Raw genomic sequence first — 16,237 nt, 5'->3', positions numbered from 1 at the left:
AATAAGGTCGCAGGTTCAAACCCCACCACCGCCGCGAAAATTTTTTATTCTCTATTGTCTTCTGGCACTTTTCTACTCACTTCATATCTTGTTGTTACCAACATAAGTGCCTGCTCCACTCACTTTTCTGAATTGAAAATTCACCCCATACACCGGAGCATACTCAATGTCTCAATCGTTTCTCTGTTATATGTTTGTGTTGAGAATATTGGCTATTAAGCTTAACTGCTGGTCAAAATACTTCGCGATGGTGGTGGACGAACGAATCAGCGGTCTCAGAAGTGGGTGAGAGAGGGATCTAGTAATGACTTGGGTTTGAAACGAATATTTTTGTGTTCGTGGATAGCTCACACGGTAGAGCCACGCTCTCACCTGCCAGGCGGAGTTGTCGTACCAATAAGGTCGCAGGTTCAAACCCCACCACCGCCGCGAAAATTTTTTATTCTCTATTGTCTTCTGGCACTTTTCTACTCATTTGACCTATTGGTGCTCCGGAAGATGTAAAGTTCTAGTGTTTTTTACGCATGCGCGAGCTTTTATTATTTTGTTTCAAAATGGCGGCGATTGAGATCATCGTCGGAAGTTTCAAACTCTAAATGAAGTGTGAATTTAAAAATAGCAATACAGCTTATCGTTCTGAAGGATTGACGTGTCGATTATTTTAAACCATAGGTAGATAGTAATGGATGGCACTGATGTCATCGCTGACCCTCATAATGAAGTAAGAAAACTTCAAGAGTTGGTAAAGAAACTTGAAAAGCAGAATGAAGTTCTTCGAAATAAAACTCCGGGAACGACGGAAAACAGAACCGACACTCCTGTCAACCACATAAGTGACTCGGGTCACATAAATGGAAATCTTAGTGATAATGAGGAAATAACTATTAAATCTAAAGATCAAATTCGACTGGCTGATTTAGACGATGTAGACTATCAAAATTTGCCAGAAGATGAAGGCTGCTGGTAAGTAAACAAACTGCCCCACCTCCTCCCACTCCCACTGCCCACTTCCACTCTCCTGCCCCCGTTGTCCGATTCCACGTATCCAACCCATGCCTTCCTTACTCACTCTCATATCTCTACACCTCTGAAACAAGCCTAATAAGGTAAAAACAAAGTCTGAAGAAGATATGTGAAACAGTGCAAGAACAAAGCAGAAAGAAACCAGGAACAAATCAGTCTGTCTGTCTTCTTCTTGAGTCACTTACTTAGACTTAGTCTTAGAGAGTTAAGTCTAAGTCAGTCTTTCCTTGATTTTTCATTCAAGTATTGCATTTTTATTCATATTCGGATTCGCTGTGGTTATGGACAGATGGATCTGTGAAACTGAATATCGGCCTGTGAATTTTGGGAGACCCATCGGGATACCCAGACGACTTTTTGAAACCTAGCTTTTTAAACATTCATTCACATTCACACACATTCTCTCATCGTCCTCCTCTGCTCTTTTTCAGTATACATAAACTAAACAATCAACAGATCAAATAGGCAGAAGAGCTTATATTTTTCTTACAAAACAGAAAGGAATGGAACAATCTGCCAGATTAAATTGAGAGCACCAAGTCTTAAACAATTAAGAAAATTAGTAAAAGAAACAGAGACAGAGATAGTGAGTTAGAGAAGAAAAAAATGAGAGTACAAATATTAATATTAACGTATCACTAAAGTGTCTTTACAGTGGAGAACCAGAAAAACTTGCCAGATATTGCTAAAACAAGTAATATAGATACTACACAATGGCCGATTACTGAAGAGAGAGTAATGAAGAGACTACAAAACCTAAAGGAGAGTAAATCACCTGGACCTGACAAACTTCATCCTTACATCCTAAAAAACTTAGCAGAGCAGCTAGTAGAACCCCTAACCAAGATATTTAACCAGTCGATGAAAGAAGGAAGACTACCAAGGGAATGGAAAGAAGCTAACATCACAGCCATATTCAAGAAGGGAGACAGAAAAAATCCAGAAAACTACAGACCAGTGAGCCTGACATCTGTCGTCTGCAAGCTCATGGAACAGCTGATTAGAGAAGAAATGGTTGATCATATGACCAAGAACAAACTATTCAGCAAAGATCAACATGGTTTCATGGCGGGAAGGTCTACAGTAACAAACCTACTTGAAACAATGGATGACTGGACGAGAGACCTGGAATTAGGCAACAATTTAGATGTCATATACCTCGACTTCAGAAAGGCATTTGACAAAGTTCCACACTGGCGCCTAATCAGGAAATTGGAACAGTATCAAATTAATGATCAGACAGTCAAATGGGTCCGAGATTTCCTCAAAGATAGAAGACAAAAAGTGATAGTGAATGGAACAGCATCAACAGAGAGACTGGTAACAAGTGGAGTTCCACAAGGAAGTGTACTGGGACCAGTTCTCTTCCTGATTTATATCAATGACTTGCCAGACAATCTATCATCTAAATGTAAAATCTTTGCCGATGATACTAAGCTCTATGGAGTAGCTAATACAGAAGAAGAAAGAAACACCTTACAACAAGATTTGAAAAAGCTTGAAGAATGGTCCGAAATATGGCAGATGGAGTTCAATGTAGATAAATGTGCAGTTCTTCACCTAGGAAAAAACAACAGAGAAGCAAACTATATAATGAAAGAAAAACCCCTGCAGAAATCCAATGGGGAAAAAGACCTAGGAGTATTTATTGATAGGAAGCTAAACTTCAAGAAGCAAATTAAAGATGTTCAATCTAAGGCTAGTAAAACACTCGGAATAGTGAAAAGAAATTTCAAGAATCTGAAAACAAAACACATGACTACCATCTACAAGACTATGGTTAGATCAAAGCTGGAATATGCTAACTGCATATGGTATCCGAAGTTTGAGGGAGACAAAGACTGTTTGGAAAGAGTGCAAAGGAGAGCAACAAAACTTATCACACACCTGAAAGACAAAACATACTGTGAGAGATTGAAAGAATTAAATCTCCCGACCTTAGATTACAGGAGAAGAAGGGGAGATATGATCCAAACATATAAAATAGTAAAGGGAATAGACAGGGTAGAGGCAGGATTCCTTAAACCAAACAAGAACATTCAGACACGAGGAAACAGCAAGAAACTGAAAAAAGAACGTTTTAAAACAAATGAAAGAAGGAACTTTTTTTCATCTAGAATTGTAAATAACTGGAATAAACTACAAGAAACCACAGTATCAGCAAAAAATTTGAATAAATTCAAAGCAGAGTTGGAGATAAGCAACACCCTAGGAAACAAGTTCAATTATAAAAATTGGTCCAATCATTAATAGATGAGGAGGAGCGAAGGAGACTACACCAAGTCTAAAAGCTCTATACAGAGGTATCCAGGTAGGTATCACCATCACTTCATACCCTGTCACAGTTAAGTGTTGACGATTTACCAACTGGCACAGTTCGCGGCAAAAAGAGGAAATGAGAGAGAGAAAAGAGAAAATGAAAGAGAGAAAGAAATTCTGAGAAATAAAGAAAATGAGTATGAGAGAGAAAATGAGAGTAAATATTCATTGACATCGGTCCATGGTAGTTAATAAGTAGATAGTTGACGATTTACCAACTGGCACGGTCCGTGGCCTAAAGAGGGAATTAATGAGAGAGAAAGAAGAAAATGGAAGAAAGAAAGTAATGAGGAATCGAGGGCATTAATATTTAATATTAATAACAGGTGAGAGAGAAAATGACAAACACGCACAGAGAGAGAAAAGAGAAAATGACAGAGTGAGAGAGAAAAAAAGAGAAAATGACAGAGAGAGTGAGAGAGAAAAAAAGAGAAAATGACACAGACAGAGACAATGAAAAAGAAGAGAAAATGAGAGTATTAATTAATATTATTATTAATAACATTACTCTGAGGCAATAAATCACTTTGTGACACTAACATTACTTGTCGCAGTTAAAAGTAGTCATGCATATTTGATGAACTGACATGGTCCTTGGCGATTGATGATTTTAAAATTGTCAAGGTCCTTGGCAATTGGCGCTTCCATATTATTATTAATATAAGAAGTGCATTTTATATAACTCAGCACAGGGCTTTTTGCCAGCATCATGACATTGGCTGCTTTAGAAGTATAAGCAGAAGAGGAATCATTCATTGATGTGTCTTTGAGTAGTGTGACACACTGACAACCTGTATGGGTCTTGCTGCTTTGTTTGCATTGCAAGGTTCTGACATTAGGAATTAATATTTGAAATAGTGACACGGATTTCGTGCATTAGATTTGATATTTTCATATGTCATAGACATGTCTTCATGTTTGTCTTAAAGATATCTCCATAAATTTGTTTAATCTTTTTTATTTTGATTATTCACCCAATCTTTTTTATTTTGATTATTCACCCGTGAAAAATATTACTCTGCTGTCTGTCTGGGTTTATAGTATAGTGATGTATATATGGTTTTGCTACTGGCTTAAGAAGGGTTTTGAGCCTGAAATATTCTGTGTTTGGTATTTTGTTATTTTAAAGCTGTTAAATATTAATTTTTGTTCATTATTTTCATATATTATATATAATTTTATTTTTGTTCTTCAAAGGTTGTATACACCGTCAGATAACAACTCGTGGTCAGAAGAAAAATTAGTGTCATGGATGCGCCAAGACTTCGACCATCCCACACCAGAGCGGGAATCATCAAAAAATGCCCTTGTACACTTTATAGAGGAGGCTGCAAGAAGTAAGCAGTGATATGAATTTGTTTCACTACCAATTTTTTTTTTTTCTGATAGTACAATTAGCATTATTATAGTTAGAGCTTTGTTATATTTTTCATTAGAATTCTTATAATTAAATACTCAACCTTTTGTCTTGTGTTGCTGATGAAGGCTTGTCAGTCAGTATGAAATTCCTTAGCAAAGAAATATGTTTTGTCTGAAATACATTAGAAAATTTACAAGAATAAGCAAAAAGTGACCCCTTTAGATTTAAGGTTTAATTTTATTTTGACACATACGAGAGCTGGGGAATCATATGTTTTGAAATCAAAACAGGTCTTGAGTTGTTAATTGGTATTCATGCCCTCCTGCTCTTTGCTCGTCTGATCCATTTCGTAAGTTAAACTATTTATAAATTAGTAAATTAGCAATTGCATCCTGCTTCTTGATACAAAAATATGAATCTTTGTTTCAAATATGAAGTAAAGAAGTCTAATGATAAAACCTTGAGCTTTTATATAGCACAAAATTCACTTAACGTGTTCAAAGCGCTTTTCAAGGGTCCCTAGCCAACAGCAACTTTTAACATGTAGGACGAGATATGGCGCTTGTTAGGCAAAGTTACAATTTTTTCCAACAGAGTCAATGCTGTACTCCTGAGTATGGTGAGAGAATGTGTATAAAGAGCCTTTTCTAAAGACTCAACTATTTGCTGCTTACAGCGGGACTCAAACACAGGACCTTTGAATCCAAAAGTGGGTGACACACTACTAGACCCCATAGTTGTTAGCAAGTCTGTATCATAATTAATTAATTCTCTCTTCACTTATCATTTATTTCACAGTGAAACACAGCTCCAGTTCTCCAATGCTAGGCGGTCAGCCTGTGTCCAGTAAATCTATGTCTGCCTTGAGTAAATCAACAGAAGACAACAGATCCATGGGTCCACCCCCTTCAAGCAGACTGGCTTCCCTTCAAAGAAGTGGAATCCCATCCTCTGGTAAGACAGATTTTTAAAATTTCTTCTTTATATCTGTTTTCTTCAATTGTAAACATGCAAAGTTTCCTTTTTATGACCATCTAACATCACGTGGTCATCAAGAGAGGAATTGAAGCGATGCTACTCGGGCTTCATTGGGCTAAAATTGTTATTACTGCTGGCCTAGTGAAAAGAGTTACGTTTACTGTTATAACCAGAATAGATAGTATGCAGATGACGTCACTCAGGCCTTTGTTATTGTTTTTGCCATCCGCGTTTGTGAGTTGTTCTCACTAAACTGTATTAACCAGACTATAAAAGTTCATGGTTACACAGAGTTTGTGTGTTGGTCCGTTATACTTCCGGATGGCAATGTTGTGAACTCCTTGGCCAAGCGCATTCTATCTATAGATGATTTAAGATATTACTTTGTCTTTGTAACTATTTTAGACTGACATTTGTGCTTTCTATTTTGGACCAATTAGAGCTCATTTAGTCTTTTGGCAGTTATCGTCTTTGATATGAAATTAATTTTTTTTTACCATGAAAAATAATCACAATAAATCTGAAAATACTCAAATACCAGAAACACACAAAAGGCAAAGTTTTCCTTTGAGGCAAAATTATTAATCTGAAGGTAAATTTTTGTCAAATTCATATGAATCCCACATTTTCAAAAAGTCCTAAACCAGTGACTTGAAGTTGAAGCAAAATAACAAAAACAAAAAACAAAAAAAAAATAATAATAATTAATATAGATCAAGCATAATGGGTAACTGGATGGGTGACAAGGGTTGAAAACATCTGGCCCTAGTATTTCTTTCTTGAATAATGCACTTTACACACATTTTCATTTTCCAAACTCTACTCAGATGTGCACGAGCACTCAATGATAGACCATGATGCGTATTGTTTTAAAGATATTAGTACTAAAAATTGGATTGGTTCCTTTAGGGTCGGTATGGGGAATAGATAAAGTATTGTTTTATTTTTCAAGCCACTCTTTTCATAAATCCTTACTAAGCTTGAATTGATCTGGTTGGTGATATGAAGTTGGTGTGCTGTGTTACAGTTTGATCCCTTTAAATAACATCCAAGAGAATATTGAATAAATATTGCCTAGAGGTTAATTGTTATTTATGTACTTTTTAAAAAAATTTGTCTGCACAGGGTCTGCAAAGAATTTTGATTCCAACACATTTACGAGGCCCAAACAACGACCCGCCAATTCGGCCATCAAGGGTCCGTTTCATGGGGAAGGTGATCAGGTCCAGAATGTTCCTAATGCTGCTGATATAGAAAATTTGGCCAAACAGCAAGAAGAAAGTAGGTTTTTATTCTTATACTTTTTCTTTTTTTTTTTTTTTTCTTTATTTAAAAAAAAAAAATTTCATTTATTATAATTTACATTACATTTGTCATGGTTGTAATATAACTGACATCAGTAAACGTAGTTGGACAAGTTCCAGATTCTTATTTCAATCCAGTGCAGAGATCTGGACTTTTGTACAGAGATGTGGACTTTTCTCAATACTTTTTTTCTGATTCTTGGTCTTATTTGAATATTTTTTATATAATATATTTTTATACTATTTGTTTCATTGATAAGAGATGATTATCACTGTAAAGCAGATAAGAATTATTTTCAATTTGGATATCGGTTGTTGCAAGATTTTGAAAAAAAAATTCAATGGGACTTTTCCATCTCCCTTCCAGGTTTGCGACAGAGTGTCACACCTGCAAAAAATAGTAAGTATAAGATATTTCTTGCATACGTATATTATATGCTTCTCCTATAAATCTTACAGTTAAGAGCTAATCTTTTCGGAACAAACTACAAAAGTTAATTGTTAAAAAGCTTGCCACTTATAAAGACAAGTGTGTGCTTGCAGCAGGTTTTTTGTTCAGTCTAACGTAGATAAATTTGAATATCAATCATTTCCTCAGTATTGTGATTTCCCTTTTTTTTTGGGGGGGGGGGGGGGGGGGGGGGGTACAAATTAAGATTCAATCGATTTTTAACTAAATGCTGAATATTTTTCTAAATAGGGGTTTTAATTTTAATGTGGTAAATAATGCAAAACAAAATGGGAAGTTGGTATCCTTCGTTTGTAAATGATTTACCTTGGAGAACAATGCAAATGTTGGTCATTTGTTTTGTGGGTGGTTGGTGGCATCATTGTTTTTCTGACTTGTATAAATGAATGACAAGTTACTAATATTTTAACCTCATACCAGTTTTTTTTTTAAATCTCATCAGTGTAGTCTATATGTTCAGTGCAATGGTAATTTACCATTTCTTGTTGTTGTTGCTTACATTACTAAAATATTCTGTTTAAATGAATATATAATTTCTTAAATTCCATTTAGTGACATTTCTTAAATTCCATTTAGTGACATTTGAAAAGTATAGAGCCCAGATGATGTTAAAGTAAACAAAACAGGTTTTTTTTCACTATTCAGTTAAACCGAAGTTTGAAGGACTTTGCTGTCCAATTTGATTTAGCAAGTTTTGTTTTAATGCTTTACTCCCATTTCTTGTCTGCTTATATCTGCAGGCCTAACCATTTCTACCAAGAGAGCGGTTACACAGTGATGCGATTTCCTAATTGGCATTTCTGTTACTGCTGTCTTGTTAAAAGAATATATCTCTGGTTGGAGTGAAATGGAACCCGGCCTGAAAAGTGTATAGCATAGTAATTTAAACTCATAAAACAAATGAGGCTGGTTGCCCATCTAGTAATTTATTAGTACCACCAGGCCTCGAAGTGGGCCGGGAAAACTGGGAAAAGCCGGGAACTTTATTTTGAAATTTCCCGACCGGGAAAAGCCGGGAAAATCGGTGAAAATTGTCTGGGGCCGGGAAAAAGCCGTGAGAAAAATTTAGGTGAACAACAACCCAACATGTATTCTTCAGCGTAATCATTACCCAACCTGCGAACGATCGGCTTAGAGCATGGCAGCAGCCTCTTATGGTTTCCTCACACTACTAGGCCCTATGTTATGACGATCGACCCAATCAGCAAAGTCCGGTCCGCATTCGTAGAGTACACAGACTATTACCATGTTTCCTGTGCATGACGTAATTATAGTGGTTTAGAGTCATCGCTGAAACACTGGAAGACGGCAATGGGATAGTTGCGTCAGTTGTTGAATAAATTATCCAGGCACGGTTGATAAGTAAAAAAACCAAATTATGTTGTAGTTATGTTGTAGTTTGAAACAAACAAAGTATATCACTGATCTCGTCTCATTGAGATATAAAGAATGATATAAAAATCAAGAAAATCGGCCGATAAATAAAAAAGTTGCTAAAAAAATCGAAAATAAACAAAAGAAATTTTTTAAAATCGAATTTATTCGTAAAACAGTTGGTTTTCAACCGATTTTTCTGAAACAAGGACCAATGTTCTTCTTTTTTCAAACCGATTTCAACAATGTGACTTTCAAATTCCTCAGAATTATATTTTTTACTTTTAGATTTTAGCTTTTAGGCCTGCTCAAAAAGGTGTTATATTCCTTGCCACTTGCACAACAATAGCGTAATACATCGACGGCGAGAAGCGTCTTTGTTTCGACCAGCCGGTTCGGTTAGATAGCCTGTGATTGGTCGAAGACTTAAAGACGCTTGATTCACTCAGTCGACTCATCATTGTCGACAACACAGGAGTGCTAGAAACACACATCCCTCCCCTCATCTTAGTAGTGTGTGTGTGTGAGTGTGTTTTTTCTTTGTTTTGTTTTTTTTTTGTGTGTTTTTGACTTGGTCATGAATGCGATTGTTAGCTAAGCTAAGAAAGACGGTCGACGTCCTTGAGCTACTTTAATTAATTTTCAAGACTGTGTTATTCAATTATTTGGAGATGGCAGATTAAGGTCGTTTACTCATTGTAATTTGTACTAAGTTTGTTTTGTCTGTCTCTAGATTAACTAGCTTTATTTCATTCATGTGCAATTCAATAAGTAGGCCACAAGTCTTTGGACGCTACTTTCTCTCTCATAGTAATATTCAAATGTCTTTTTCTCTCTATTGATTTCTCTTCTCTTTGTCTCTTTTCTCTCTCTCTCTCTCTCTCTCTCTCTCTCTCTCTCTCTCTCTCTCTCTCTCTCTCTCTCTCTCTATATATATATATATATATATATATATATATACATATATATATATATATATATATATATATATATATATATATATATATATATATATATATATATATATATATCTCTATCTGTCACTCTCTTTTTTAAAATATTTTTTTGCATGTTGTAGGAGGCCTAGACTTTACAGGAATACGTCCAAGTATTAATAGCCAGAGTCAATATATTTCTTTCTCTCAGTCTCAGCTACTCTCTTTTTCACTCACATCTCTCTCTCTCTCTCTCTCTCTCTCTCTCTCTCTATATATATATATATATATATATATATATATATATATATATATATATATATATATATATATATATATATATATATATAGGTAGTGGTGACTGGTCTAGAATTGATGAATATGCTTGAAAATTACTACCTTAAAATTTTCCCTAGAGCCTGGAAAAAACCAGGAAAAAACCGGGAAAAAGCAGGGAAAAATATTTTCCTGAATCACTTCTAGGCCTGTACCACATTTGCTTGATTTTACTGAGTTCCCTCCCTTATTCTATAAAATGGAAAGAGTCAAATTTTGTGCTTCAGGTCTTTGGTAATGCTATTGTTCAGTCTAAACTATGTGACATACAGCATATTGCGAACCTTTTTAAACAAAATAAATTTCTCTTTAATTTCGTCATATTAATGGTGATCTGAAGTCAAATATTTATGGTTTAATGATATTTGTAGATTCAATCTAGCTCTTTTTGACTGGCAAAAGTTAAGTTGTTTTTTTTTGTTTTTTTTTGGGGGCGGGGGGGGGGGGGGGGGTTAAAATGTAAATGAACATAGAAGAAAAAAGAACAACATTTTGAACTGTTTTTGGTTTAGCCATCTACAAAAGTTTCTCTGCTTAATTGTAATATCCATAACTATGTGAATTTTGGGGTATTGTTTTTGTAGTTTCAGCAAATATCACTTGTCTTGTCGTTTCAGCAAATATCACTTGTCTTGTCGTTTCAGCAAATGTCACTTGTCTTGTCGTTTCAGCAAATATCACTTGTCTTGTCGTTTCAGCAAATGTCACTTGTCTTGTCGTTTCAGCAAATGTCACTTGTCTTGTCGTTTCAGCAAATATCACTTGTCTTGTCGTTTCAGCAAATGTCACTTGTCTTGTCGTTTCAGCAAATATCACTTGTCTTGTCGTTTCAGCAAATGTCACTTGTCTTGTCGTTTCAGCAAATGTCACTTGTCTTGTCGTTTCAGCAAATATCACTTGTCTTGTCGTTTCAGCAAATATCACTTGTCTTGTCGTTTCAGCAAATATCACTTGTCTTGTCGTTTCAGCAAATATCACTTGTCTTGTCGTTTCAGCAAATATCACTTGTCTTGTCGTTTCAGCAAATATCACTTGTCTTGTCGTTTCAGCAAATATCACTTGTCTTGTCGTTTCAGCAAATATCACTTGTCTTGTCGTTTCAGCAAATATCACTTGTCTTGTCGTTTCAGCAAATATCTCTTGTCTTGTCGTTTCAGCAAATATCACTTGTCTTGTCGTTTCAGCAAATATCACTTGTCTTGTCGTTTCAGCAAATATCACTTGTCTTGTCGTTTCAGCAAATGTCACTTGTCTTGTCGTTTCAGCAAATATCACTTGTCTTGTCGTTTCAGCAAATGTCACTTGTCTGGTCGTTTCAGCAAATGTCACTTGTCTTGTCGTTTCAGCAAATATCACTTGTCTTGTCGTTTCAGCAAATATCACTTGTCTTGTCGTTTCAGCAAATGTCACTTGTCTTGTCGTTTCAGCAAATATCACTTGTCTTGTCGTTTCAGCAAATATCACTTGTCTTTTCTTGCAAACGTTTCTAGTAGTTTACTTATTATTTTTTCCTTTTCATTATTTCCTTTTTCAGATCTAAGAAATAAACATCCCTTGGTAGAAGGTGATTCCGGTGCCAGAACAAGTCCAAGTCGCTTTGATGGTAAGTTCTCTTATAATTATTATTTTTGAATATATTGTACTTTGTAAGCATTTGAGTGTATCCTTCATGGCTGGATCTTTTGCTTGTACCTGGATTATACTTATAGGTACTGTCAAAATAGGCGCAAAGTTAGATTGCTTGTGGAATCCTCTGTTACCTGTTTAAACCTTCATTATTCTGAGCAGTTATATAGGGCAATGTCCACTAAACCAATCCCTTTTGTTTTACCTTTTCTTTAGTGCTTTTACATTCAGATCAGAAATTTTTCCCCTATCACTTTCCTTTCTTCTGGCGCCGCAAAACCCCTATATGCAAATTTGACCACATTCTGAATTAAGCCTCCAGATTTTGATTTCTAAATCAAGATTTTAGAAGTAAAGTTATCTAAATAGATATTTTGCTCAGAAATTGATTAGAGAATAAGTTGAACCATAATCATATCAATAATTATAAAGTTGGTTGATGCTGTTTTTTTTTTCGTTTTTTTTTTTCTTGGAATTCAGATTATCATACAATAAATAATTTTATTTTTAAAAAAAAACTAATTTTTCATTGTCAGTAGCAGGACTTGATAAGTGCATTGAAAACCACAAGTAAATATTAATTTGTGTTTTTTCTCCTTGTGAAACAATTCATAAATTATGTTTTAGTAAAAGGTTAAATTCACTCCTTCATATATTTTTTTTTTACAGCTGAAGGTTCGTACATGGCCCAGCATAGAGGAAGCTTCAGCTCAGACCAAAGCACTCCACCTGACAGTCCTCACAACAGTCAACACTTTCAACTCAATGCCAATGCAATGAATGGTTTGTATTATACTTGCTGTTTGGATACCTATTATACTTGCTGTTTATATAATTATTTGCTGCTCCATTTCATAAATTCAGAAATTTAATATATGTCTTGAAAAGCATGATTGAACTTGTTAGGTGGATGTTGGCGATTTTATTTAGTTATTAATTGTTCATCGAAGTGAAACATTTCTTCACATTTGTTTTTACTTATTATTCTGAATGCATTTTTTCCTCTTTTTATGGCTCGAAATATTCCTCACCTTCTTTTGATAGCACTGGCAAGAATTTCCTTAATATGTAGAATTATAATAAATTGAACAAAGTTTTACTTCTGATCTTCAATTGTTTTCAATTTAACATTACAGATGGTCGAATACGACGAAGTCTTCAACCGGGCCCTGGCTTACAATACAGGTCCCACAATTCCAGTGACTCCAGTCTGGAACGTCACAGCGTCGATACAAATGGAAGCGACGAGTTGAATTTAGCACCTGAGGCCATGCGGGCTCCCTCGTCACGCCTCCAACCACCTCGCAATAACAGTACATCTTCTCTTCCCAAACGTGGTTTCTCAGGGCTTGCTCCGGGCTTAGCCAAGCCAAAACAGCGCGGTGTTTCTCCTCAGAGACAGAGTGGTCTTCCAACAGCAAGGAGACAGATTGCCAGACCTTCAACAGCACCTCGATCCTCTTTACCCCAGTTTCGCAGGTAAAATAATAATTCAGTGTGTGAAAAACTCGCCTCTGGTTGAAGTGAGAAAAAGAAAAGTCTTTTGTTAAAGCATAAAGGAGATAATTGACTTTAAACCAATACATACATGCCGAATCTTACGAATTTTTCTTAATTTTACTAATTTTAGACAAATTTCATGGCCAAATACAAAATTTTATGGAAAATTCCGAATTTTTAATTTTTAGTAATACTTAGATAAATGATAGGAAGAAGAACTACTACTACTACTACTACTACTACTACTACTACTACTACTACTACTACTACTACTATAATAACATTGTGGTTGTTCTTATAAACAATTTCAGAAATTACGAATTTCCTTGTCAAATTACTAAAAGTGACATAAAAATTACTAAATTTGAAGTTTTCAATTTGGCAGGTCTGCCAATGACTAAAGTCCTTTTTTGAAACAAAAAGTAGCGGCAGGTTTTCTAGTGAAGAAAAAAGGGGGTGGTCCATGACTTGCGTTTTTCTGTAAGTTTTTTACACATGACACTGCACTTGAATCCTATATGAATAACATACCTGCTAACCCTTCCGCTTTTGGCGGAATCATTCCTATTTTCACTTTTTCTTTTCTGCAATTCCAGCGTTGCCTCTAAAATTACGATTTTCAAAAATAATGATGATGAGGCGAATTAAAAATAATAATTGACAAGATGTTAAGTAGGAAAATTAATTGCACTCCTTTCCCCCCTTCCCTATCCATTACCTAATACATGTGATATGTAGTTTTGGCAGCTGTGTCGGAATACTGTCTTCATGTGTTTGGTGGCAATGTTGGCGGTCATTTCGATACAGAATTATCCATTGTGAAGAAATTCCTATTTTTTGTCTCAAATTCCTATTTTCTGATGTTCTGATTCCACTTTTGGAATATCATGGGTGGGCAGATCTGGAGTAAGTACAGTGGAATCCTGAAAAAGCCAAAACAATATTAGACCAGAAAGATAGGCTGACTTTAACCATTATCATTGGAACACATTAAGGTAAAGAACAGAAAATTTGGGACCAACAAAAAGGTGTGTAGACCTGTAAATTCTCAGTCAATTAACTGAAATCAGTCAATTTGTCAAATTCAAATATTTAAAAAAGGAAAGAAAGAAAGAAAGAAATAAAAAAAAGAAAGAATTCACAAATCGTAGTCGAATGACCGTAAAATAATTAGGGGTGTTCCACAGCGCTACGCATGGCTCATGGGGACCGTTTATATTAACGATGTATATATTGCCAAGACAAAGCGACGCTTTTTATAAAAGGCGTGTCTGAACACTTCCCTGGGTATTTTCACACATCCTTCGTTAAATTATTTTTTCACTTTCCAATCCGTCGTGATCCCAACTGTAGCCAATTTTAACTGAGCCACCGAGCGATAAATTTCACTGTTTCATCTAAGCCAAAATTGACCACATTTACCCTTCGAGTCTCAAAACTATGATAAAGTAAATTGCGAATGCCGCAAGTCCGTTATGTAGACATCTTCAAATCGAAAGGTAGGATAGATTGCTACAAGCACATTTCGATTGCCTCACGTTGTAAACAAACTGGTTGACCGTTTCTTCGCTGATTGACCGTTTCTTCGCTGATTGAGTACCTGATCATAAGGAACAGTGGTAAGTAGCCTAATTAATTCCCGTGCAAATCAGGACGTTTTTTGGCATTGTTTTGCTCAAGCCCAAGCGAGCTTGCTGTTTTGTGGCGATTTACCTTCATTTCGATTCCTTGAATTTTTCCGCCACGCCTGCCGAAGTTTCTTCTTGATAATTCACTTCTACTTAATAATTCAGTGTATTGGCCAGAAGTCATATTTATTTAAGTTTTTTTTTTCTCTGTCATTTACTGATTGAAAATCAAGTTTGCTCATTGCTACATTATTCTAATGTTCTCACAATGGCTGAGCTGTTCGTGGATCGCAATTCAGACTTGTCGAGCATCGATAAAGATGTGAGTCCCGTGGTGAGGAATAAATTCAATTGGTCATGGCTAGAAGTTAAAGATGATAATGGTGATTATTTTTCTATGTCAAAAAAATTCCAGAGGCAGGAATATGACTTTGATGAAGTCATCTTTACCTATATGAATGACATGCTTATTTAGCATTCCTTCTACATCAAATTATGGCAGTCATACTTCCAGTAAGAAATAACACCCACTATTTTGATATATTGTATTTATCACTCTCCTCTCCAATGATGCCCTTATTTAAAAAAAAAAATAATTGAATCTTCAGTTTGTCGAAGAGTTTCAGTCAATTTTTATAGAGCTCATTTACAGGTCTAGGTGTGTTGGCTTTAAGCAGAAATTGATTTTCAAGATAGTTGACTTTTGTGGATTCCAGACATTGACAGGAAGTCCAATACACAAACGAAGTCTCACCATAAACTTTACGGCGACTTACGCCTCGGATATTTGTCTTCCTGTAAAATTCGTCCTAAAGACAAATATCCCAAGTGAGAAAAATAAAAGGAGATTTATTCATTGTTTATTTATCTATGTGGTATTTCCAGATGTACATTTTTCTTTTAAGAAAATCCCGATTTACAAGAAATTTACCAATGATCTTTTTCAGACCTGTTACCCCTTCCTCCCGGCCAGCCCCTGGACAGTCACAGGATGAAGCCAGTTGGCGAGATGGTTGTTTTTAATTTCTTGCTCTACTCTTGTGTACAGTTGTTGCTCTGGAATGAATGTTGATGAGGTCCTGTTGCTGCTAGGATGCCATTTTTAAATTTATTTTTTTTTAACTTTTTTAATTTATTCATATTTCTTTTTCTTTTTTTTTCTTTTTTTTTTCATTCAAGAGTCACAGTATTTTTAGTGTTACAGATGAGGGTTGAATAATATGTGTGGCTGTTTTTAAGTCAAAATAGTTTTCCTACACAAGTTGAGGCCAAATTGCGTTGCCTGTTTTTTTTTTATTTAAAAAAAAATGAGTTTGGCTATATAAAGGAACTGTGTTGTTTTAAATGTTTTTATAACAGCACATCTTGAGTCAAAGTGCTTTAAG

General features: G+C 35.4%; 1 protein-coding gene across 1 annotated transcript; it reads left to right on the top strand.

Annotated features, from left to right (window-relative positions):
• The first annotated feature begins 546 nt into the window (after positions 1 to 546).
• LOC144969984 (uncharacterized) lies at positions 547 to 16,012 on the top strand. Its single transcript, XM_078909108.1, has 9 exons — positions 547 to 963; positions 4,540 to 4,679; positions 5,501 to 5,656; positions 6,806 to 6,961; positions 7,352 to 7,384; positions 11,633 to 11,701; positions 12,394 to 12,507; positions 12,861 to 13,203; positions 15,800 to 16,012. Exons 1-9 carry the CDS (start codon positions 683 to 685, stop codon positions 15,873 to 15,875), a joined length of 1,368 nt encoding a protein of 455 aa, XP_078765234.1. The 5' UTR covers positions 547 to 682; the 3' UTR covers positions 15,876 to 16,012.
• Positions 16,013 to 16,237: the final 225 nt, after the last annotated feature.

This window comes from Berghia stephanieae, chromosome 4, assembly GCF_034508935.2.
Source record: "Berghia stephanieae isolate SIO BIC M18660-M18661 chromosome 4, UCSD_Bste_1.3, whole genome shotgun sequence".
Taxonomy (NCBI): Eukaryota; Metazoa; Mollusca; class Gastropoda; order Nudibranchia; family Aeolidiidae; genus Berghia; species Berghia stephanieae.
This window is presented reverse-complemented; position numbering and strand designations above follow the sequence as displayed.